We start from the raw sequence: 26,666 nt of genomic DNA, 5'->3' as shown, positions 1-26,666 counted from the left end.
TCGGCATTTACAAAAAATGTTAGCTTTCAGATATCATGGTCTCTTTTATGGGGATGGGGGAATTGGCAAGAGCTGAGATTAGAGAGACAGGGAGGAACTAGGTAGAGAAGGGCTAAGGAACCAGAAAGTAAGAGTAGAGCCACCAAAGGATTATAGGAAGAGTAGAGTCATGATGAAATTGACTGTAGAGTGAAAGATGGGTTTGGGAGGGAGGAGACTGATGAGAGGATCTGATTAGAAGACTCAGGATAGAATTTTATTTACGTATGTATGTATGTATGTATGTATGTATGTATATTTTTGAGAGAGTGTGAGCAGGAGAGGGGCAGAGAGAGGGAGACAGAAGACCCGAAGCAGGCTCCACACTGGCAGCAGAGAGCCTGATGTGGGGCTTGAACTCAGGAACCATGAGATCATAACCTGAGCTGAACTTGGATGCTACCCAGGCACCCTAGGATAGAATTTTAGTGAGAAGTAGTGGGAGCCTAACCTAAGCAGTGGCAGTAGAGAAGGAGGTAGAGGGGAAAAGGGATAAATTTGAGAGATTTTAAAAAGGGATAGAATTGACAGGATTTGGGAGCTGATTGGATGTGATGTATGAGAAAGAAGGATACCTCCTAGTTTGCTGGCTTGAGCATATCAGTAGATAGTGATGCTGTTCATGGTCTTAGGTAATATGGCAGGAACAAGGCTTCTGGAAGAATAATAGGAGAGGCTTAGGAGATGACTAATTTGGGACATGTTTATTATATGTATATAGGATGTCTACTAGGGATATCTTTTAGGCAGTTGGATATAATTGCCTAGGTCTCCAGTGAAATCTGGGTAAAGGTAGAAATTTGAGAATTCACAGCATTTTACTTGTGATTGCAGCTTTGGAATTACAATCATTCAGAAAGGGAATCAGATGAGAGGAGAAAAGGTCCAAAGGGAGGACCTTGAGTCCCATTAGATACTAAGAAATAGTAGAAAGAAGAACCAATAAAGGAGATTGGGAATAGAAAAACAAAAAACAAAAAACAGGGAAATCTGGTATCATGCCAATTAAAAGGAAGAGTCTATCAAGAAGATCTTGGGGGCGCCTGGGTGGCTCAGTCGGTTAAGCGTCCGGCTTCAGCTCAGGTCATGATCTCACGGTTCGTGAGTTCAAGCCCCATGTCGGGCTCTGTGCTGATAGCCCAGAGCCTGGAGCCTGTTTGGATTCTGTGTCTCCCTCTCTCTCTGCCCCTCCCCTGCTCTCACTCTGTCACTGCGTCTCTCAAAAATAAATATTAAAAAAAAAAAAAAAGATCTTGAAGGGAAGAAAGGAGTGGTAATTAATGTCTAATGAATCAAAGAAGTAAGGGAAGGCAAAAACTAAAAAAAATATCTGTTTGATTTAGGAACAAATCAGAAGAGGATGTTGACCTTGTAGAGACCAGTTTGAGTAGAATGGTAGGGCAGAAGCAAAGTTGTAGGGCACAGATGGTAAATGGGAAGTGGGGGGCGACTCTTTCAAGAGGTTTGGTGGTGAAAGGGAGAAGATACAATGAGAGAGACTTGTTCACATTTAAATGTGGATAAGCTGAAGCCGGTACAGAGAGAGAGGTTGGAGAGGCAGGAGATAGAAGGTCATGGAGTAGAATGGAGGTGAGAGGGTTTAGGTTCTAGAGCACTTGTGGAGATGTTAGCCTTAGAAGGAGGGACCTCTCAATTGTTACGATAAAAAGAAAGAAAGGATGAGTGTATATATAACCAACTTGTATTTTTATTTTTATTGTTACGTTGAGAAAGGCTCTTAATGAAGTAGATGATGAAGAAGAAGAAGGAACCGTTAACAGCCAGTCTGGAGAAAGTGAGAATGAATTGGATAACTCTATCAACTCTCTGTCAAATACGAATGTAGACAGGTATGTATATGTGGCATAAATCTCTACAGTGCTTCCCTTTCTTCCAAGTATACTTCTTTTGATTTTCAGCTTTATTGAGATATAATATAATAATATTATATATATATTGACATATGTTATTGACATATTATAATATTGGGTCTATTTCTGGATTTACTATTCTAGTCCATTGGCCTTGTCTCTCTAGTTATGCTCTAATACCACACTATTTTAATTAGAGTTTGTGGTGTTTGAATAGACTTGCCTTGTAGCTGTTTTTTAATTCAGAGTTTTCTTAATGATTTTTACATGTTTATTTATCCATGTGAACTTTAATATCAATTTATCCAGCTTCATAAGAAAAGGTTATTGGTATTTTTGTTCTTTTAATTAACTAGGCAGGGGCGCCTGGGTAGCTCAGTCGGTTGAGCGTCCGACTTTGGCTCAGGTCACGATCTTGTGTTTTGTGGGTTCAAGCCCCGTGTCAGGCTCTGGGCTGACAGCTCAGAGCCTGGAGCCTGCTTCTGATTCTGCGTCACCCTCTCCCTCTGCCACTCCCTCCCCCTTCCCCCCTCCTTCCCCCACCTCAAAAATAAAGATTAAGGGGCGCCTGGGTGGCGCAGTCGGTTAAGCGTCCGACTTCAGCCAGGTCACGATCTCGCGGTCCGTGAGTTCGAGCCCCGCGTCAGGCTCTGGGCTGATGGCTCAGAGCCTGGAGCCTGTTTCCGATTCTGTGTCTCCCTCTCTCTCTGCCCCTCCCCCATTCATGCTCTGTCTCTCTCTGTCCCAAAAATAAATAAACGTTGAAAAAAAAAATTAAAAAAAAATAAATAAAGATTAAAAAAAATTTAATAAAAAAATAAAATAAATAAACTAGGCAGAACTGACATCTTTATTATGTTGGGTTTTACTATCCAGGACAAAGTATATTTTTCCATTTGTTAATGTCTACATTTTTGTTTTTGCAGTGTTTTAATATTTTTCTTATATAGATTTTGCTCATTTTTTGTGGTTTATCCCTAAGTAGTTAATGTTTTGTTGTTGTTGTTGTTATTCTCTTAAATGGGATTTTTCTCTTCCATTATACCTTCTAAGTAGTTGTTTGTGTTTACGAAGGCTGTTGATTTCAGTGTGCTATCTTGATATTCTGCTAACTTATTGAATCTTGGTTGAGTTAGTTTTAGCATTGTTTTTCTAGAGTTTTCCAGGTATTCCATCATGTCATCTGCAAATAGACATAGTTTTATATATTTTCTAAGTGTTATATCTCTAGTTGGTTTCTTTTGTATATTGCAGTAGCTATAGGACAGTATTAAATAATAGTGGAAATAGTGAAAAAAAAAAAATAGTGGAAATAGTGGGCATCTATGTGTTGTCCCTGATCTGTGAAAGTGACTCTTTTGTTTCCTCTTAAGTAAGGTGCTGGTTTTAGAAGTGAAGTTTTTGTTGTTTTTGTTTTTTGTTTTTTAACAATGCTGAGGAAAGGTCTATCAGTTCTTATTTTGAAGTTGTTTTTTTTTTTTTAAATCAGGAATGAGTGTTGACTTTTTCAAGATCTATAGAGATAATCATATAAGTTTCCTGCTTTAGATCTATTAATATGGTGCATTAGATTATGGATTTCCTAATATTGAACTATTCTTGCATTACTGAAATAAATTCCACTTGGCCATGGTGTATTCTTTTCATTATTGTGGTGTTGGATGTTGTTTGTTAATATTTTATTTAGTATTCTTGCATTAATATTCTTAAATAATATTGTCTATAATTTTTTAAATATATAATATCAGATTGAGGTAACAATATTATACTTGATTTCATGAGAAGCATCCAGAACATTTTCTAATTGTTTAAGTCCTAAAACAATTTATGTAGTTTGGGACCCTGTGTTCTTCAAAAGGTTTGTAGAATTTCCCTGTGAAACTATTTGAATGTGGTGCTTTTTGTGGTGAAGTGTCATAATAACTTTTCTTCTTCCATGGAGAGTGGATTAAACTTTCTACTTCTACTCAAGTCAGTTTTGGTAAATTATATTTTCTTAGGAAATTATCCATTTTTTGTAGGCTTGTCAATGTATTTCCATAGAGGTGTGCAAATAATTTCTGTACTTCTAAAAAATGTCTTTTGCTTTCGTGCTTATCTCCCCTTCTTCATTTCTTTTTGTCCTCCCTCCCATGTTTTACAATTAGGTTAGTTAGTGGTTTGTCTATCTTGTTAAATTTTTAAAGAACCAGGATTTTGATTTATTAATTAGAGCTACTGTTTTTCTGATGTCTTCTTATCAATTTTCACTTTTATCTTCGCTTCTTTTAGTTTTCTTTCATTTACTTTGCTTTTTTCTACTTTGCTTTCTTTTGCAGTTGGTAATTTAATATGTTTATTTTCATACTTTATTTTTAATTGATAAATACATTTAAGGTTCTGAATTGTATTCTGGTCTGTGCTTTAAATGTGTAACATATATTCTAATACGTAGTGTTTTATTATTTTAGAAATTAGGTAATTTCAGTTTATATTTTTTCTTTTACCTAAGAGTTGTTTAATAGAAGGTTTTTAAAAAATGTTTCCAGACAGAGGGGCTTCTTTGTTTTTGGTTTTCTTATTTCTAGTTTTATTATACTCAGAGGGTGGTTTATGATATTCCTACTTGTAGAGCTTAATGATGTTTTCTTTGTGGCCTAATATATGATTAAATTTTTGTGAATGCTCCATTTGTGTGCTTGAGAAGAAGGTATATTCTATATTAACAAGGTGTAAAGTTCTATATGTATATCCATAAAATTTACTTCATTGATTATGTTGTTTACTTTTTCTGTCTCATTTTTGCCACGATCTTATATTGAGAGTAGTGTATTAAAGTCTCTGTTAGTGTTTTCTATTTTTCTTCACATTTGATGTTTACGTATATTTAATTCTCTTTGTAGTTGAATACCTTCATCCTTGTATGGGTGACTGCTGTGTTTTTTGGTACATGGATATCCAGAAGTATTGTATCTTCATTGTGAAGTATGGCTTTTAGCATTATGAGTGTCCTTTTTCACATTTAATACCTGTGGCTTCAGTTCTACTTTGATATCAGGAGTGAAATCTCTGCCTTCCTGCTTCTAATTACCTGGTTCATCTTTGCTCATCCTTTTATTTTAGCCTTTCTAAATTGTTGGGTGCTAGGTGTGTCTTTTATTTTCAGCATAGAGTTGGGTCTTGCCTTGTTAGCCAGTTTGAGAATCTTTTTTTCTTTAATTAGTAAAGTAAGCTTGTAATATTTATTAATATGGTTGATGTGTTTGATGTCAACTTTGTCGTATTATTTTATAGTACTATGGTGTTATACTGTAATTACGGTTTTCTTTCTCTATGTGATGTTTTCTCTGTTCTCTTAAAAATTTCTGTTGGTGTCTAGGAAGTTGGTAATTTTGTTCTGGTTGGTTGCCTTTATATCTACCTTTTATAGAGGGTTTCAGTCCCCTATTTTCTTTAATCTTTTGTTGTCTGGTGTGTTGGCATTAAGTGGTATTTTGACTTCTACCTGCTTCCTGTACAACAAATAAGTTATTCTGTATTCTCATTCTTTCCCTTTTCTCTCAGGCCTTCTCCTCTTTTAGCTGCATATTTTTTGCTTTGACAGAACATAAAACATATTATTCTTCCCTGTGTATTGCCATTTTGGTTTTATTTTGGAGCTACAATTAAATATAGTAAATGGTCATCATTGGTCTTTTTTTGATGTTTCCCTAGTTAACTCTTGGTTGGATCTGTCAGGGCTCATGCCATAGCATTTGTGAATATAGTATTCCTTGAGTTCTTGAAAGGCTTAAAAGTTTGAGGGACAGCTTGGCCAGATAGAAAATCTTTGATTGATGCATTGTTTCTTTAAATTTCCCCATTTTCTTGAAAATGTTCCTCCATTCTTAGTTTGCTTTGAATGTTGCTTTGACAAGTCTGATGCTAGAATAATGTTCTTGCCCTTATAAATAATTTGGCATTTTTATGTCGGTACTTAATTTCCTTTATATTTAAATTTTGTTTCTTCTGTCTTTAAAATTTAATATTGCTAAGCTGTGTCTTGGGCTTACCTTTCTAGGTCAGTTTTTCCAACACAGCTGCCCTTTTTGTGTATAGATTCAGTTCTTTTCTTTCTTTCTTTCTTTCTTTCTTTCTTTCTTTCTTTTTTTCTCTTGGATTGTAGTTTCAAATATTAGTTTGATATCATTGTTTTTCTTTTTCAGAGCCTCCTTTTGTATACATAAAATGATGTTTCTTGTGTTCTATTTCTAGTACTTTCTAACCTTTTTTATTCTTCTATATATTTTTTTGTTTTCCTATAATTCTTCAGTCTTCCTTATTAAATGTTTATTTAGCAATTCTCCGTTGGATGCATTGTAATTTAATCTTTATTTCTGAGTTTTTCTTTTTCTTCTTATTCTTTCCTGAGTTCAGTCACTTCTTATTTTGTTTCTTCTTGGATTTTGTCCATATCTGGTCTTAGTGTTGGAATTTCTGATTAAAGATCTATATCTCCAAATGCTTGTTTAAGTATATTTAATTCCATTTAAAGTGTTTTGTCACAGTTTATTTTCTGCTTTTTCTTTGGAGGGGAGAAATTTTTATTAGCTGGAATATTTCAATTAAATTTTCTGTTTTGTTATATTGTCTTTGTATGGATATAGACTGTTTTAGTTTGTGTATTTTGTGGAGAGGGTTGGGGGTTTGGGGTAGTTTTTCTCTCAGTTACAGTGAAGCAGAGTTATTTTAATGGGTGCTTTGTTTTTTTTAAGTATCAGTAGGTAGAAGTTGGTTTGTCTTCCAGTACTGTTGTTCTTTTTTGTCTTAAACCGTGCTCCCTAGTTAAATGTGTTAAGATAATACACTTCTTTTTGCCCTCAGCACTCACCTCCTAAGAACACTTCTTCCTTCCTGTTCACATCAAGAAGTGATGCCCTTCCAAGATAGACCACCTTGGGTTCCATACACTTCTTAGTAGTATTGTGATGTTTAGGTTTGGAGTTTTGTGTGTGTGTGTGTTTTTCTTTTCTTTTTAAGTATTTGCATACCTAGAGTATTTGCATATTTTCTTTTTGAAGGTAATTTTGTCACCATTAGGCTCTCAGCTTTCTTCTTCGTGCAGTCATTTTGAACTGTCCTCACATCCAGCTAGAGTTTCTGACAGGAACTCAGGAAATATCTTTGCTGGAACTTGGTGTGTGTTTTTCTACGAATGAGTAATTTGAAGTTAGTATTCTCTGTATTGCAGTAATGTAGAAGGTATGGGTTATATGCTGTTTTTGCTCTTCCTGTTGCCTTGTCTCGTGGGTTTTGGCATAGAGTGATTCAAATTTAGCTGGTCACCGTTTTCTTAAGGACACCTGGAAACATGTATCATCTTTTAAGCAGTTTTTTCTTTCAGAACCCAAATACAACTAATCTTGTACAAATTGCTTTTATTCTTTACATTTGAATCAAATTACTGTTTTTTATTTGGGCAAGGTTAGTTTTATCTCATCAGTTGTGTGAATAGACAGTTTCCATTTTTTTTGAATACCTAATATCTCAAAATGTTACTTGTTAACTATTAAACATGAGGTATCAGAAGAAGCATTAGACTTGGAATCTGGAGGGTAAGCCTTGGGTTATTTAATAGTTGGATAATCTGTAAGTTTGTATTTCCTCACTTGTAAAATATGAGGGTTAGAACTCTAAGGTGCCTTCTGGTTTGAAAATTTCTGTAAATATATGTTCCTGTGTGGTCTAAAACAACAGAAATTTATTCTCTCACTGTTCAGGAGGCAAGAAATCTGAAATCAGTTTCATCGGACCAATCAAGGTTTTGGCAGGGCTACCTTCCCTCCAGAGCTCTAGAGGAGAATCTGTTCTTTGGCGCTTCTAGGGTTTTTTTTGTTTTTGTTTTTTGTTTTTGTTTTTGTTTTTGTTTTTTATTATTTTTAAAAAATGTTTTATTTACTTTTGAGAGAGAGAAAGGGGGGGTGCAGACAGATGATCCGAAGTAGGCTGTGAGCTGACAGCACAGAGCCCCATGTGGGGCTTGAACTCACAAGCCGTGAGATCATGACCTGAGCTGAAGTTCAATGCTTAACTGACTGAGCCACCCAGATGCTTCTGCTTCTTCCAGGTTTTGATGGCTGTTGGTCTTCCTTGGCTTGTGGCTGCATCATTCCAATCTCTGCCTCTATCTTCTACCTTCCTCTCTTTGTATGTTAAAGTCTTCCTTTGCCTCTCTTGGACATATCTTCAGGTTCTACCATAGTGCCCCCAGTGGCCCACATGCAAAATTTATAATTACCCTCATTCCAGTATTCCCTGGTGTCTCAGCATGAACTCAAGTTCAAAATCTCCTCTAAATGTTATCAACTCAAACCAAATCTTAGCATTTAAAGTAAGTATGGGTGAGCTCTGAATAAGAGCCATCCTGGGCCAGTATTCCTCTCTGTGGATGATCTTGTGGAATGAGAAAACAAGCTATCTGTTTTTATTTATTTATCTTTAAATGTTTCTTTATTTTGACACAGAATCCCAAGCAGGCTCCATGCTAATAGCACGGGGCTCGATTTCATGAACCACGAGATCATGACTGGAGCCAAAATCAAAAGTCAGACACTTAACTGACTGAGCCACCCAGGCACCCAAACAAGTTATCTGCTTCTCAAATGCAATGATGGAAGAGACATAGGATAATTATAGACATTGCCATTTGAAAATCCAAGGAAGAAAGGGGTCACCAGTCCTAAGCCACTTTGAAACTCAGCAAGGCAAATTCCATTAGGTTTCAAAGCCTGGTAATAATCTTTTGTGACTTGAAGCTTCACCCTTTGGGTCCATGGCTCTGTCCTTTGGGCCTGTGGCTCTGTCCTTAGCCTATGCACGCCTTTATACCTGCAGCTCTGGCTTTGAAGTCATTCTTCATTTTCCTTGAAGCCCATGCTTACACCAAGTAATTTTATCAGCCTGTTTGCTGACTGTAGAATTTTGGGAGTTTGACACCCTTCCTTTACTTTATCCTATCTCTGTCCCTTTCAGTCCAAGCTGGCAGTATTTCTGCAGGTATAACATTCTCAAGAGACTTTATGGGTCTCTTTTGTATGTTGTATGCCATTAGATAAGAAGCCTTCCAGAGATCTTTCCTGGATAATCCCGTCTATATTGCTGGCCTCTGTTGAGATCATTGAGGGGATCCATGAGTCAGATGCCTACTCTTTTCATATTAGCAAAGCATCGTTCAGCCACGCACTTGACCTTCTGTCCAGGGTATGCTTTCCTAATAGTGTCTCCTAATTTCAGCATCTTCTGCATTCTGGACAGGCTGAAAATTCCTCAAATCATCAAGTTCTGGTTCCTTTTGGCTTAGTAGTTCTTCCCTCAATGTATTTCTTTCCTCCTGCATTTCACTCTAAGTAGCAATAGGAAAGCAGGCTGTACCTTCAACTCTGCTTAGAAATCTCCACGGCTTGGGGCGCCTGGGTGGCGCAGTCGGTTAAGCGTCCGACTTCAGCCAGGTCACGATCTCGCGGTCTGGGAGTTCGAGCCCCGCGTCGGGCTCTGGGCTGATGGCTCAGAGCCTGGAGCCTGTTTCCGATTCTGTGTCTCCCTCTCTCTCTGCCCCTCCCTCGTTCATGCTCTGTCTCTCTCTGTCCCAAAAATAAATAAACGTTGAAAAAAAAAAAATTAAAAAAAAAAAAAAAAAGAAATCTCCACGGCTAAATTTCCAAGTTCATTGCCTACAAGTTCTGCTTTCTACACAACTCAGCTAAGTTTTCTGCCATTTTATAATAAGGATTGCCTTTCTTCCAGTTTAATAACATGTTTCTCATTTCCTTCTGAACCCTTCCTCCAATGGTAGGGTCTTTAATAGTCATATTTCTACCAGTATTCTGTTATGATGATCAAGGCTTTCCCTACCATGTTCCTCACTTCCTCCTGAACCCTCAGTGCTGGGGTCTTTAACATTCATATTTTACCAATAGCCTATTTAAGGCAATCTAGGATTTTTCTGTCATTCACCTAAAAATTCTTCCAGCCTCACTCGTTTTCAAATTCCACAGCTCCTTTCACAGTTTTAGTATTTTGTTACGCTAGCATCTCATATCCAGGTACCAAAGTCTATATTAGTTTTCTGTGGCCACTTTAACAAATTACCATAAACTTGGTGACTTAAAACAACAGAAATTTATTCTCTCACAGTTCTAGAGGCCAGAATCTGAAGTCAGTTTCACTAGGCTGAAATCAAGGTGTTGGTATGGCCACATTCCCTCTGGATACTCTAGGGAGAAATCCAATCCTTGCCTCTTCCAGCTTCCGGTGGCTGCTGTCCTTCCTTGGCTTGAGTCCACATACCTCCTGCCTCTGCCTCTGTCTTCACATTACCGTCTCTGTGTCAGAATCTCTATGTTTCCCTCTTATAAGGATACACTTGATTTCACGTAGGGCCCATCCAGATAATCCAGGATCATCTCTTTTTCTCAGGATCCTTCTTAACTTAATCACATCTGCAAAGGCCCTTTTTAGTCAGATAAGGTAACATTCATAGGTTCCGGGGATTCAGTTGTAAGTATCTTTGGGGAGGCCATTCTTAAACCTACCATAAGTAGCATTGTATCATTTTTCTTGTTATTATTTCATATAACCTGACTTTTAAAAGTATAAACATTAGAGACAGTGAGTTCAGATTGGTTTGGACTTTCCTAACTTGTGCAGAAATCTCATTACAGCACTTTTCTTAGGATTTATCCTGAAGGTTGGACTTAGAGCTAATACTGTCTTACAGAGAACTCTTTCTGATGCTTTGATAACTAGCCCCCTTTGAATGGATTGCATTATAGGCCTTTTGCTAAATATGTTTCGTAGCAACTAATGTGCAATGTGCATAATTTGCTTGAAGGCAACTCCCTTAGGTTGACATTTGTGGAGCCACTAAATAAGATTTCCCTTTTCCTCTTTTTTTTTATAACAGTTTTATTGATTTATAGTTCACATACCATACAATCCACCCACATAAAGTATAACCAATGATTTTTAGTATATGCAGAATTGTGCAACCTATAGTCAATTTTAGAACATTTTCATTACCCTAAAGAAACCCTATATTCTTTAATAGTCAAACCCCATTTCCTCCCAAGCCCTTTAGCCCTGTCTAATCTATCAGATTAATCTATTTTCTATCTCTATATATTTGCCTGTTCTGGACATTTCATATATATAGAATCATTCAATATGTGATCTTTTGTGTCTGGTGTCTTTTACTAAGCATGTTTTCAAGATTCATCCATGTTGGGGCACCTGGGTGGCGCAGTCGGTTAAGCATCCGACTTCAGCCAGGTCACGATCTCGCGGTCCGTGAGTTCGAGCCCTGCGTCAGGCTCTGGGCTGATGGCTCAGAGCCTGGAGCCTGTTTCCGATTCTGTGTCTCCCTCTCTCTCTGCCCCTCCCCTGTTCATGCTCTGTCTCTCTCTGTCCCAAAAATAAATAAACGTTGAAAAAAAAAATTAAAAAAAAAAAAGATTCATCCATGTTGTAGCATGTATCTTTGCTTCATTCCTTTTTATGGCTATGTAATACTCCATTGTGTGGTTGTAGTACGTTTTACTTTTCCACTCATCAGTTGGTGGACATTTGGGTTGTTTCCACTTTTTTGTCTCCTACCTCTTCTAAGCCTCAGTCCAACTGAGAAAAAGACAAAGGAATCAGGTGATTGGAGATAAAATATCAGCCTTATCAGTACTAAAGATGATTATAGCAAAAGGCTTAGTGCTCTAACTCCCTGTACTGCAAGCTCTTCCATTGCTTCCCCTGCTCCCAGAGACTCAGGGCAGAGTCTGCTCCAGTCCCTTCAGTTCAGTGATGAGCGGAGGCTGTGTTCTGAGGACAGCCTTCACAGGAGAGAGAAAATAGAAAAGACCAAGCCATGTATTTTCTCTGGGAAAGAGGGAGGAGGATGGGGCCCATATCACCGAAGTCCAGAAAGGGCAAATTGCTCCTATGATTAGGAGCCATGTAGGTAGGAAACTGGGAGGAAGATGGAATGATTTCTTCTCATACTAAGAAGACTGGCATTTTAGTCATCTGTCTTATAAGTTGAAGAAAATGTATTTTTTCTTTGATTATGAAGTATTAAAAGCTCCATCAATCAAATATGTAAGCAGTTGAACAGTTTAAATGACAGCATTTATTAATTCTAATGTAGCTTGTTGTCTCATAATTTATAGGTTTCTCCACCAACTAAAGGAAGATAATTCTGACTTAATTAAAAAATTGTGGACTGATATTCAGCAGAAAATAACAACACAGTCACAAGTAACAACCCTTCCAGAAACTCCATCATCTGCTCCTCCATCAGGGGAACAAAACGGTTTGCTCCCCCATTGTCTTACTTCTCCCAGAACAGTGACTTGTTTTAGTATGTTCTTTTTTAAACATAGCAATTTTTAAAGCAATGTTATTTAGTCTTGACTGTCTTTACCTAATTGAATAAGATACTGATAGATATGTTAATTGGAATGCTTAAAACTTTTTTGTTGTTCACTGGAGATTCTTTTGGAAATACTTTTTCTTTTAGCTGCTCTGAATGCTACCAATGCTGTCAAGAGAATCCACACCAGGCTTCAATCTGAAGAATCTACTGAGACTCTAGACTCAAGCTATGTTGTGGGACAAGTGCTGAACTCAAGGAAGCAAAAACAGTTGTTAAATAAAGGTTCAATCCCTTAATTTGCCAAGATGAATTAGTAAACACATAACTTGATACAACTTCTTTAATCTCTTAGTAAAGTTTTTCCCCTTAAACTCATCCAGTCAGAGCCAACTGATTAAGACTTTGTTGGATGGTGGCTAAGAAATGTTCTATGCCATGTAACTCTGTAGAAAGATAGTTTTAGTGTGTTTGTTATACACAGTGTAAACCTGTATGGATTTTTATGAAAAAATGGTTATAACTTCTATAAAAACCTTTTATAGGGGCGCCTGGGTAGCTCAGTTGGTTAAGTGTCCAACTCTTTTTTTTTTTTTTTTAATTTTTTTTTTCAACGTTTATTTATTTTTGGGACAGAGAGAGACAGAGCATGAATGGGGGAGGGGCAGAGAGAGAGGGAGACACAGAATCGGAAACAGGCTCCAGGCTCCGAGCCATCAGCCCAGAGCCCGACGCGGGGCTCGAACTCACGGACCGCGAGATCGTGACCTGGCTGAAGTCGGATGCTTAACCGACTGCGCCACCCAGGCGCCCCAAGTGTCCAACTCTTAATCTCGGCTCAGGTCATGATCTCACGGTTTCATGAGGTCAGGCCCCACGTTGGGCTCTGTGCTGACAGCATAGAGCCTGCTTGGAATTCTCTCTCTCTCCTCTTTCTCTCTGCCTCTCCCCGACTTGCACTGTCTCTTTCTCTTAAAATAAATAAATAAACATTGAAAATTTTTGTTTATAAATTGTGAATAACAGTCAAAGGTTTCTCTAGTAGCTTTCTGGTATAATTTTTCTTGGTCTTATAATAGAATGACTTCTCTCATTATCAGTGAAAGGAAAACTGGATTCTCATGCTCCTTCCAAGCAGAAAAAGAGCATACTAACAGCTAGCACAGCCTCCACAGACTTACCAAATAGCAGTAATTCCAGCCTCGATGTCCTCAAACACATGATAAATGAAGTGGAACATGAAATGGAAGAATATGAACGGTGTACAGGACGTGAGGTCAAGGGACTGCAAAGTAGTCAGGGTCTCACAGGCTTCACTCTGTCGCTGGTGGGCTCCCTCTGTCGCCTGGTTCGGTACCTTAAAGAGGTAAGAGCAAGAAGTTATTAGAGTCTCCTCTTCAGAGTGCGGGTAGACATGCTTAGGGTTGTTTTTTTTGTTTTTGTTTTTGTTTTTTTTTTTGTTTTTGCTCTACCCTTAATTTATTGCAGTCTCCAAATGAAATATAGTCAAATCTGAATAGCTTTATTTAAAATATCTCAGCATGGGGCATCTGGGTGACTCAGTCGGTTAAGTGTCCACTTCGGCTCAGGCCATGATCTCGCAGTTTGTGGGTTCGAGCTCCGTGTCGGGCTCTGTGCTGACAGCTCAGAGCCTGGAGCCTGCTTCAGATTCTGTGTCTTCTTCTCTCTCTGCCCCTTCCCTACTTGTGTTCTCTCTCTCTCTCACTCTCAAAAATAAATCTTAAAAAAATTAAAAAAATATAAATAAAAAATAAAATACCTCAGCTTTAGATTATCTGCAGTGAAGTTTTATCCTCTTAATTTTCCTCTGCATGCTGATTTATGTATCATCTAATATACTGATACATGGTCAGCTAAGTGATGTTGATTTTAATATGAGCTTTAGTAAAATATAATTAGAGGGGTTAATCTGCTATAAATAAGATCATGTCTTATGCTGATATTGAATATTATTGTTTGGCAGTATTAGATTCAGTAGAACTACTCAACTGTCCTCCTTTTGATGCTTTTTCTGCTTCCTACTTCCACTTTAGTTGAGTTTGGAGAGCGGCATACCTGTAATCTATAGACACAGATGGGGAAAGTTCTTCATGTTATCTGTGTGACTAACTCAGGCTTTGCATTAGTGTCTGAAGTGGGAGATATTTTGTTGTTGTGAAAATAATTTATAAAACTATCAGGAATTGTTTTTTAGTTCATTTCTGAATAATCAGTCTTCAGAATGCTGTGAAATTAGAGTTGGGTAAACATTTCATCTTTCAAAAAATCTATTTAAACTATTATTTTTTTATACATTTAAATTTGTTAAATACAACAAAAAATGTTCAAGGACATTTTATTATTAAAATTGTTGATTCATTGCTCTAATTCAAAAATTTTTTAATGTTTATCCATTTTTTGAGAGAGACAGAGCACAAATGGAGGAGGGGCAGAGAGAGAGGGAGACACAGAATCTGAAGCAGACCCCAGGTTCTAAGCTGTTAGCAAAGAGCCTGACGTGGGGCTCAAACTCATGAACCATGAGATCATGACCTGGCTGAAGTTGGATACTCAACCGACTGAGCCACCCAGGCGCCCCAGTCTCTCTAATTCAGATGTTCCAATTTCTCTGGAGATGTCTTCCGAAAATTGCTTTTTAGTGAAATATTTATTGTATGGTCAGACTTAGGAAAGTCTTCACATTCTTCCACTCTTAAGTTAGGAATCTCTAGGAGTGTACTTTTGGCTCTCTGAAAGTATTACAGGTTTAGAAGCATATACTTTTTAGCTAATCACTTGCTTTATGAAGTTAAACCATTTAAGCCTGTCATTTATTTTTAATTTTCTTTTAACAAACTTAAATTTTGAGTTGGTGATGCATTCATACAGTATGAAATTCAGAGAAACAGATATAGATAAAAATTCTAATTCTCACCTTTTTTTTTTTTTAATGCTTATTTATTTTTGAGAGAGAGCGAGTGTGCACACAAGAGGGGAGGGGCAGAGAGGGAGACACAGAATCTGAAGCAGGCTCCAGGCTCTGAGCTGTCAGCACAGAGCCCCTTGCAGGGCTCAGACCCATAAGCAGTGAGATCATGACCTGAGTCAAAGTCAGATGCTTAACCGACTGAGCCACATAGGCGCCCCCTACTTCCCATCCTTAACTTCCATTTAATGGGTCTGCTTCCTCGGCGCCAGCTCTGACGACCAGGTGTGAGTGTGTCCTTCTAGAGATGCTCTGTGTGTATTCAACCAATATGTATATGTACTTCCCCTTCCACTTCATTCTGCAAAAGTTGTAGTCATTTAATTCTGCATACCATTGTGTTTATTGTGTTCTATTTAAAGAAGGGAAAATGATACAGTATTTCATTTTAATGAAATATAAACCTTTTAATAAAAATATTTCATTTTCGGGGTGCCTGGGTGGCTCAGTCGGTTGAGCGTCCGACTTCAGCTCAGGTCACGATCTCGCGGTCCGTGAGTTCGAGCCCCGCGTCGGGCTCTGGGCTGATGGCTCAGAGCCTGGAGCCTGCTTCCGATTCTGTGTCTCCCTCTCTCTGCCCCTCCCCCCTTCATGCTCTGTCTCTCTGTCTCAAAAATAAATAAACGTTAAAAAAAAAATTAAAAAAAAATATTTCATTCTCATTACTGTCACATAATATATACTCTGTAAGTATTTTTTTGACAGCTTTGAGTAGAAACTTTCAGTTTTCAGTACTTGATGCTGTTGATAGTAGTTTAGTTTTGGATGGGAGTTTTATTGATGGAAGTGGATTTTTTTTGTAGAGTGAGCTCCAACTGCGTAAAGAAGTGGAGACAAGGCAGCAACTGGAACAAATGTTAGGTGATCATCGAGAGCTCATTGATGCTCTTACAGCTGAAATTCTTCTTCTCAGAGAAGAAAATACCGCGACCCAGGTACTTAGATGCAATCTCAAGCTTTTCTGTGTTTAGTATCATCAAACGTCTAAGGATATATAAGATTCTCCACTGGGTGTTGTATGGAAACCAATTTGCCAATACATTTCATATTAAAGAAAAAAAAAGAATATATAAGATCCTCTTCTAGTTGCCTTTGGTTTTGTTATGCTGATGTGATTACCTCTCACTTCTTTATTATCATCAATGGTAGCTTTTATTGAACATTTATTACATTGGAGGTACTATAGTAGAAACTTGGACTTTAAATACATATAGAATAAATCTGTCTTTTTTTTTTTTAATTTTTTTTTTTAACGTTTATTTATTTTTGGGACAGAGAGAGACAGAGCATGAACGGGGGAGGGGCAGAGTGAGAGGGAGACATAGAATCAGAAACAGGCTCCAGGCTCCGAGCCATCAGCCCAGAGCCTGACGCGGGCTCGAACTCACGGACCGCGAGATCGTGACCTGGCTGAAGTCGGATGCTTAACCGACTGCGCCACCCAGGCGCCCCAAATCTACTGTCTTTAAGAAACATATTATTTAGTGGGGAAGACAGAATCTACGTTGAAATGGTAACTACCAATATTCTAGTAGTTGATCCAAAATGTGAAATAAAAAAATGTTATGATAGCTACTTTTAATTTCAAAACATCAGGGGATACCATTTGAGGAAGCTTGCTGTAATCATATGCCATTTAAAATTGTTTACAGTATCTTCAAATTTATTATAGAAGTCTTCTTTGCCACTTGTCTGGATAATTACTTTTTTTTTTTTTTTAAACGCTTACACAGGGGGTGCCTGGTGGCTCAGTTAGTGAAGCATCTGACTCTTGGCTCAGGTCGTGATCTCATAGTCGTGAGAATGAGCCCTGCATTAGGCTGTGCACTGACAGCGCAGAGCCTGCTTGGATTCTCTCTCTTCTTCTGTCTGTCCCTCCCCTGCTCATGCATGCTCTCTCTCTTTCTCAAAAACAAAACCAAAAAACTGAAAATAAAAAAAAGTTACACAGTATTTATTCTAGGAAATCTTACTGCCTCAATGCTATGTTCTTCATTTGTGCCTTTTGGATATTCTTTGGATATTGCTCTCCACTCTGTGTCTCTATAGATTTGCCAAATGTGGATATTTCATATAAATGGAATCTTGCAATTTGTGATCTTTTGTGTCTCTGTTTTTTTTCACTTAGCATAATGTTTTCAGGGCTTATCTATGTTGTAGCATGTTGTCAGTAGCTCATGACTTTTTTTGTCCACTAGTATTCCATTATGTGGATACACCACATTTTGCTTATCCATTCATCAAGTGATGGATTTTTGAATTGTTTCCACCTTTTTGTATATTATGAATGAATAATGCTGCTGTCAACATTCATGTACAAGTATTTGCGTGAACACAGGTTTTCAGTTCTGTTGGGAAAATGAATGGTTTTTAAATGTACTAACTGGCTCAACAAATCTTTATTGATTTGGGCCTGGCACTGTTCTAGGTGTAGGAAGTACAGTAGTGAACAAAGAAGAAATCTTTACCCTCGTGGAGTTTATATTCTAAATAAATCCTGGGGAAAAAAAAAGCGAAGTATATTGTAAGTTAGATGGTGGTATGTGGTATAAAGAAGAATAAAGCAGGTAAGAGGCATAGCAAGTACCTAGGATGGGAATTGTAATTGGGGTGGGCCATGCCTGTGAGGAAGGCCTGAAGGAGGTGAGGGAGCGAGTGTGCAGGTAGCTAAGAGAAGAGCAGTCTCAGCAGAAGAACAGCAGGTGCAAAGGTCTTGAGGTGAGAGCGTGGCTGTTGAGTGCAAAAGCATGAGGACCAGAATGTCTGGGGTCGAGTGTGGAAGAGTAGAGGAGGCAAGAGCCAATAGATAAGCTGTGTCATGAGGGCTTGCAAGCTGGGTAAGAATTTGGGTTTTTATGTTGGGTGAGGAGGGACACCATGGAAGGGTTTTGAGGAGAGAAGAGATGTGATGTGATTGAGGTTTTATGAGGATCACTGTGGGCGGCTATGTGGAGACTAGATCAGAGATCACTGCCCTTTCTCGGTTCATGGTGCCCTTATTATCTCAAGATCCCCGTAGGCTGAAGGAAATACCCAACAGTTTCCTTTAAGTAGTTCGGCTCAAACTACTTAGTAAGTATTTATGTCTCAACAACTTAGATGCTGTTTGGAAAAAAACCCACAAAATATCAAAGTATTGATAGAAAAAGTTCTATTTGTATTCATGATTAAATAACCACAATTATTTACTGATGGGATATGTCTACCTGCTGGGTACTGTACAGCTTCTCAAAGCTTGGAATCATTTTGGATATTTCCATTCTTATTTCCTATTCCACAGTAATTTTTATGCAGTGTTGCTTTTTATCATAGCAGCTACTGACAGCCCAGCTTCATGAAGATACGACATCAGGAAAAGGAATGTATTTTGATCTAATATGGAAGCTGTGAACCACCTCAAGCTAGGAGTTCCCTGTGCCTGACAGATGTTGAGCAGCAGTGTTTTCCTTAAAAATATAAGATGTCCTGTGGTGCCCCTGTGGAGGCCCAAAGTGCTTCAAACCTTTTGGGGAACAATATAGAACTAGACTCTAAGTGGTCAAACATGGAAGCAGAATGTTACAGACAGGAGTTAATGAAATAATCTAAGTGAGACATGGCAGCCTGGTCTAGGTTGGAAGTGGGAGAGGCTGTGAAAAGGGACTAAATTGTGAATGTATTTGGAAGGCAAGCAGTAGGATTTGCTGATATGGGGCCAAGAAGAGGATGTGAGAGAAGAGTCAAGGATGATTCCAAAGCTATGGATTGAATATTTGGAAGGATAGAGGTGCTGTTGATGAGGTGGGGGTGTTCAGGGAGAATTTGGTTGCGCACATGTAAAGTTGGAGCCTATGCGAGTTCTAGGTGGAGATGCTGAGCAGGTCATTGGAGAGGAGTGTGGAATTTGGGAAAAAAATTGGGCTGATATGAAATTGTTTAGTAGATTTCATTCACTAGTCCTACCAATAATACTTCTGACTTCTGGCCATCTCTGATTTTTATCAAATGTCTGTACCTCTTGGATATATATGTATATATCTATGTGTGTATAATATCTCTTCTCTCTGTATATATTTTCTCTTAACATTATTTTATATACGTTACTATAAACACTTACAGGATCACGTTTTTTTCAGTTTAAATGCCCGTATAATATTCTGTTAAATTTCCTCCACCTAATATACTTGCCTCTTGGGGTAGCTTGAGTCAGTTGATACCATCTATATAAAAGAGGTTTTATAAATCAAAAGCCCTATAAAAGGTTAATCCTTATTATTCTGGCAGTGTATTTATTAATAATATTCTGTGATACATTTAACCATTCTTCTATCATGAGACTTTTAAAATATTTATGATTACGTGTTCTTACAAAGGCACTATTTTAGTGTTTGAATGGAAGTTCAAAGTTCCTAGACTATTTAAGATAATGATATGGTTATACATATCTAGGTGATGATTTGATATCTGATATGTCAGTGATGTTATTTAATTCTTTTTTCTCCAGGCAAGGCTTCAGCAGTACATGGTCACAACAGATGAGCAACTTATATCGCTCACACATGCCATGAAGAACTGTCCTGTGATAAAAAGCAATGAAGAAAATCAGGCATCAGGAAGGGGATCTACGAGTAGGAAAATTATAGACAGTCCAGGTGGGTGTGGTCTTATTACCCCAGGTTGGTATTAAAACACTGATAGAGTAAACAAGACTCTAAACTTATGTGGAGTTATTGGTTGTTGGTACATATGCAGCACTGTCACTACTTTGTCAGTATGGCAATGGCGACTTCTATTTTCAGCTAATATTTTTTGGGTTATTGCTGTATGCCAGGCACTTTTTGAGTGTTTTACATGTATTATCTCATATACCCCTCATAATAATAGTCTTATGAGGTAAGTATCTTTGTTATCCCCATTTTCTCGATGAGAAAACCAAGGCTTAGAGAGAACTGGTAACTTAGCAAGATCATAGAACTAGAAAGTAGCAGAACTTGCTTCCTATACCAGTGGGGCTTTCGTGCCAGCACTTTTCATCACTGTGCACCAGGCTCAGGAGGAGAGGAGATGGTCTTGGAAAGAAAAAGAAATACCGGGTTTTAGAAATTCTGATGTTTTGAAAACCTTTCTTCACATTGTGTACCTTCATATGCCACAGGCTGAATAGGGCATTTAGGCCTTTTCATGTTTTTTGCTTCTAAGTAATATCTTGATGAGTGCCTTGTGTGGAGAGTGTTTTATGTATGTAGGAGTGTTTTCTCATGAGGGATTCTAAGAAGTGGCTGAGTAAAATTTGACTTGTGTGAGATACACTCAATGGCTAGGGCAGGCCTCAAGGGCTAGGGGCCACCAGTGCTTTTCTCAAAAACGGCCTCTTCTTCCCGGTGCTGCCCCCTCATGAGTTACGGCTAAGAAGGATGTGGCCTAGAAAGTGAAGGCTCTAGAGTCCATGTGATTTTGCCTTTAATGGAAATGCATGTAAGTATAAACACCTGCAGTGTGTCCATGGTTTCTTTAAGTGCTAATGGCCTCTCATCTTCTTCAGAGGGCCCAGCTGTAAATGCTGATGTCTCTGTGCCGTCGGTGTTCCGAGGGGAAGAAGTGGCTGCATTGGCACAGGAAGACTTGCCTGTTAAACTGTCTCAGGTGCCAGCCCCACCGGGTAGTGCGAACGTGGCCACCAGTTTTCCGGCACATGTATTTGAGCCAGCTGTGTTGTTAACACCACCCAGGCAGAAGAGCAGCTCCGGATTCTCTCCCTTGCAGGAAGGTGAGCAGGCTTCTTCTAGAGTGGTGTGCCTGTTGCCTTTTTATGCCTTAAATATGTAACACTGTGTCCATTTTTACCTGATAAACTGAATTTTGAAAGCTGTTGATTGTCACACATAATCTTTAAGCTGGAGGAGGATTTTTCAGGGTTGTTTATATCATGTGTGTTACATCAATGGTGAAATATCATGTTGAATTTCATTATGTATCTGTTCTATTGAACATTGTAAATATTAAATCAGATCAAAGGATCAAAGTCCTCAGCATTAAAATGCCGAGTAAGGGAAATCCTCTTTTCCCTATGTTCCAGGAACATAGAAAAGGGTAAGAAACAGGAGGAGATTATCCTCCAGAGAGTAATGAAAGCTTAACCAAAGAAGGGTAAGAGCTGTGACTTTTAGGCATTTGTAATTCAGATGTGGTTAACTTCTTTCTCATGGAAAGTTTTTAGCTTATTAGTTGAGGTAATTTTATAATGAAAATTAAAAATAGCTTTAGAGCCACTTTTTGCAGGACATATATAGAGTTAAGAATAAAAACATTTAAATTTAAAATTAGGTCAGAGATTCTTCACTTGGGGGCTCATGGATGGTCTTTCGAAGTTCCATAGAATGCTTCATTGTTTGGAAAATTATATTTATTTGTCCACCTGTGCATTCTTCTGGAACTATAGCCTTTTTTCCCCCATTTTCAGAATAGTTCTTTAATCAAAAAAGTACCTTAGACTCTTCTCCAGTGTTTTTAGAGAAATATTAATTCAGCCTTGATTTGCCTACATTTTTATTTCTTTAAAAAGAGTGTTTACATTCTTGAATAGGGGAACAGAATAATAACTTTTTTTTTTATTTTGAGAGAGAGAGAGAGAGAGAGAGAGAGAGAAAGAGAAAGAGTGTGAGCATGAGCAGGGGAAGGTCAGAGAGAGAGGATCCGTGCAGTGACAGTGCAGAGCCCAGCGTGGGGCTCAAACTCATGAACCATGAGATCATGACCTGAGCTGAAATCAAGTATGGCGTTTAACTGTCTTAACCACCCAGGCGCCCCCACTGTAATAGCTTTTGTTGTCACTGGGACTTACAAATTTTGTCAGATTTTCTGTACTTTTCAATAAAGGACAGGAAGAGGCCATAAAGGTTAAGGAAAATGACAAATCCTTACCATTATAAAATTTGTCTTGGCATTTAATATGTGATTGCAGAATCTGTCAGATCTGTGTGGCGTAGGGAGACAGTGCTAGACTGAGAGTCAGAAGTGCTGAAGTCTTGGCCAACCCAATGACTAGCCGTGAGGCATGCATTTTCTGCGTTTCATTTTCCTAGCTCTAAAATGAAAGATTTTTCTTTTATCTTTAATGTTCCTCGAGCTCTGTAATTCTGGGATTCAGTATTCCTCTTCAGAGGCTAGAGAGTATTGTTAAGTCTGGTTAGATTTAGGAAATATGATTTCAATTCTGATTTCTGTTCAGGTTAGATTTTCATTCCTTAAAGTAATCTTTCAAATGTTTACATGGTATTAGTAAGCTTGTCTAATGATCTTTTTTGAGATATTCTAAATTATTTTCCATTGGTGATAGTAAAATAGCTTGAAATTCTTTTAAAGAAATGATGACAGTAAATATTTTTACTCTGATTACAAATAATACTAAATGTTTCCTAAGCAAATTATTTGGGGACTATTATAGACAACACTTTGTTAGCAGGTTTGCACTGAAAATAACAGTATACATTTCTTTTACAGTGTGCAGATAGGATAACCTTTGAGTGTGTATTGTTAGTTGAAGTTTTATCATCATATTTTTCAGCATTTTGTTTAGAATGCTCACATGTAAAGAATTGTTCAGTTAAACTGAACATGTGGATAAAGGTAGGAGATACATAGGGCCCTTGATCAGCATTTAGTTGTGCTCTAGAACAACTCTGCCTGATAGAACATCCTGTAGTGATGAAAATGTTCTATGTCTTTTCCATTCAGTATGATAGCCACTAGCCTCAGGGGACTGTTGAGCACTGGAAATGTGGCTAATATTACTGAAGAACTGAATTAATAATTTTACTTAACTTTAATTAATTTGAATTTGAATAGCTGCATATGCCCAAAGGCTATCATAATGGACAGGCTCACTCTAGAATTTCCTGTCATAGATATTTTCCTTTAGCTACTAATCGACTTCTACTTACAGCCACACTTTTTGAAAGAGTAGTATATTAAGCTGTTTTCATTTTCTTATCTCCCATTCGTTTTTTACTTTCAGATGTTAATTCTAATTTATATTTCCATGTGCTTAAAAAAAAAGCACGTACAAGGGTCTCTTCCTCTTTCATCTTTAGGCCTGTGCTAAGAGGGAATCATTTTTTTCCAATTTGATTTCTGCTTATCTTGTGGTGGTCTCCATAATTAATATAAAATATTTTTATATTTCTTTGCTTAGATGTCAGCTTTACACAATAATTATAGACTCTCCTTTATTAAAGAAGAGGTTTAAAAAATTTATTTTTTATTTTATTTTTGAGAGAGACAGAGCGCCAGCAAGGGAGGGGCAGAGAGAGACAGGGAGACACAGAATCCAAAGCAGGCTCCAAGGGCTGAGCTGTCTACACAGAGCCTGACTTGGGGCTCGATCTCACGGATGGTGAGATCATGACCTGAACTGAAGTCAGACGCTTAACCGACTGAGCCACCCAGGTGCCCCGTATTAAAGAAGAGGTTTTAATTAACATCAACCTACTTCTCTTCTCTAATTTGGAAGATTACATTTTAATTTTTAATTCTTCTGTTGTTTAACTTTGTGTTTTCAAATACTTTTTATTTCTTCTTGGTTCACTTTAGGCAGTATATCTCAGCTTTCTGCTATGTAAGACAAGGATCCTGGCTCCCCTTTCTGGCTCTCCTTTGCTTCTACTTCCCACCTTCGGTCAGCCTACCTTGCCTTTTACAGGACCACAGTTGGTAACATTTACGTTGTTCCATTACCACACTTAGGTCTTCTGTGTCTTGTCTACAGATGGATACTGAAAGTTGAAAACAAATGACAATTATTTTTTGTTTTGTGATCCATTGTTACTATCAATCCTTGTGCCACAGGAAGGAAAAAGTTCTTCTGAAGATCAAAGTGAGATTTGTGTATGTGTGTGAATTTCTTTATTTCACTTCATCAGTTGCTCAGAATCTTTAAGCTTGCTCTGCATTTATGGTGACTTTCTTGCTCAGTTTTTGTTTTGCCTGGAATTTCAAATTGCTCTTACCTCTTGTTTTCACAAGAATAATGTGCTTTACACGTGAATAATATCTTCTGGTCCTTATACTGTCTGTGGCATGGAATCCACTTTCATCTCAGAGATACTTTGCAAAAGCTCTTCATCCCCTGGTCTGGTCTTGACTGATTGCTTGCTGGGCCCACTGCACGCCTCTTATCTTGGGAATTGCTAACATTACACTCCTGGATTGCATCTACTATTTCCTGGATGCGATTTCTTCTTCTTCTTTGGTTTTCTCCCTCAAGTTTTTGAAAGAAATCGTCAGAATGGGTATATAGAAGGTAAACCCTAAGTTCTTAAAAATTTGAGAATATTTTTACTTTTCTATTATACGTGGTTGATAATTTGTCTAGATACAGAATTCTAGGTTCATATTCGTTTCCCCCTGAGAAATCAAAGGCATTGTTCCATTGATTTTTAGTATCTGGTGTTGTGGTTGAGATGTCAGATGCAATATCTAATTTTTATTTCTTTGTATTTGACCTACTTTTTCTCTGTGGAAGCTTTAGGCTTCCTTTGTTGTAATTCTGACATTGCATAATGTGTGTCTAAATAATAGTTTTTTTGGTTTTTTTTTTCTCATTGCACAAAGAGGCACCAGTGAGACCTTTTGGACTAAAGACACATGAATTTCTGCAGTTTTAGAAAACTGTATGTTGACCTTTTGGATTATTTTCTTATGTATTTAGCTTTATATCTTCCTTCTTATATTCTGGAGGATTTTTTTCATTTTGTGTTCAAACCTGTCTTTTAGATTTCTTTAATTCACCAAATTGTATGTTTAATTTCTAAGCAAGAGTCCTTTCTTATTGTCTAATCTGTTTTCATTGATGCTTATTACAACTGCATTGTCTTCTAGAAACTCTCTTCTGAGTAGACCATTTAGAATTTTGTTACATTATCTTCTGTACCTGGATTTTCCTTCTCTTCCTCTTAGTCTCTTGTTCTGTTTACCTATCCTGGTTTTTCTCTTTGTGCTGTCAGTTTTCCTCATATGTCTGGTGTTACTTCATGGCCCATGATAGTTAAGAATAAATGACATGACTGAATGTTATAGGTGGTTGGCATACATTTGCTCTTCTGTGTAGGTGAGTCTTGGTCTGTTTTCCCAGTAGGCTTTCCCTTCAGCAGTTACTTTGTATATGTGGACATGCTCTGTTAACTGCTGGCCTCCTTTTAGGGTATGCAATATGCAGGTAAGATCGAGCTGTTCTACTGGGGCTACCACATTTACTTTCCCCGATGCTGTTTTGTTGTTGTTGTTTGTTTGTTTGTTTGTTTTTTGTTTTTGCTTTCAAGGATGGGTGGGGGTAAGTAGTGAGCACAGCCTGACTGACATAACTATACAGTAGACGAACTTCCAAGTTATTCTCCAGTTTTCAGTCCTACTTCTCACTTTCTCCCTCTGTACTGTCGTCTTTGAGCTAACAGCCTTTTTAGGGTTCCCCCAGAAAGACTGGCTTTTACCTGTAGCTTCCTTAGAATACATATATGTGTTCTGCACCGTGTCTTCTGCTCAATTTCATTCTTTCGCATCCTTCTCATCTACTTTCAGTCTTTCAGAAATGTGTTGAAGTATCTCATTTGCTAATGACTCTCTTCCTAGACCATTATCTTTACTGATGTGGGTTTTAAAATTTTTTAAATTTCATTTCCTTGTTGTCAGTGAAAGGAAGCGAGCCTATGGTGTTGAACTAGGAACATCTGTCTCCCCAGTTCACTCCCTGTTAGGTCATTTCACCTAAACTACTCTTGCTAAGAGCTCTGGTGGCCTCCAGGTTAATAACTCCAGTGTATTTTTCTTCTGTCTTTGTGTTCTAGTTCTTACAGTAGCATTATATATGATTAATTATAATCATACCACATTTGTTTCCTTCATACCACATTCTTATAATATTTCTCTCTCCTTTCTGGCTGCTCCATTTCAGTCTGCTTTGTTTGCTAGCTTCCCCTCCTTTTTTTAAAAAAAATTTTTTTTAATGTTTATTTATTTTTGAGACAGAGAGAGACAGAGCATGAATGGGGGAGGGTCAGAGAGAGAGGGAGACACAGAATCTGAAGCAGGCTCCAGGCTCTGAGCTGTCAGCACAGAGCCCGACACGGGGCTCGAACTCACGGACCGCAAGATTGTGACCTGAGCCGAAGTTGGACGCTTAACCGACCGAGCCACCCAGGCGCCCCCCCTCCTTTATGAAGCTCTAAACACTGACTTCCTTCTTTGTTGGTATTGGTTTCTTTTCTGACTCTATTCTTTTTCTCCAGATAATATTGGCTTCTAATACTATGTATATGCCAGTGACTTCCAATTTTGTATCTTAGCCTAGATGACTCTCTTGAGTTCCTGACCCATGAAGAATCCATCTGCTTGGATGGATATTGGGATAAATCATAAGGCACCT

General features: G+C 38.0%; 1 protein-coding gene across 12 annotated transcripts in view; it reads left to right on the top strand.

The window, feature by feature from the left end:
* SPICE1 (spindle and centriole associated protein 1) overlaps positions 1-26,666 on the top strand; it is a 68,611-nt gene that overhangs the window by 31,950 nt on the left and 9,995 nt on the right. For 11 of the 12 annotated variants that reach the window (XM_019839731.3, XM_011285947.4, XM_011285943.4 and 8 more), the window contains 7 exons: positions 1,774-1,889; positions 12,083-12,273; positions 12,433-12,570; positions 13,386-13,651; positions 16,075-16,206; positions 19,755-19,902; positions 20,793-21,017. In XM_019839731.3, coding sequence (XP_019695290.2) covers positions 1,774-1,889; positions 12,083-12,273; positions 12,433-12,570; positions 13,386-13,651; positions 16,075-16,206; positions 19,755-19,902; positions 20,793-21,017 — 1,216 coding nt within the window. The remainder of the gene's footprint in view (positions 1-1,773; positions 1,890-12,082; positions 12,274-12,432; positions 12,571-13,385; positions 13,652-16,074; positions 16,207-19,754; positions 19,903-20,792; positions 21,018-26,666) is intronic. The other variant, XM_006936046.4, reaches the window with a different exon arrangement.

Source organism: Felis catus, chromosome C2, assembly GCF_018350175.1.
Source record: "Felis catus isolate Fca126 chromosome C2, F.catus_Fca126_mat1.0, whole genome shotgun sequence".
Lineage (NCBI taxonomy): Eukaryota > Metazoa > Chordata > Mammalia > Carnivora > Felidae > Felis > Felis catus.
Note: the sequence above shows the minus strand (reverse complement) of the source record. Positions and strands in the feature narration are given on the sequence as shown.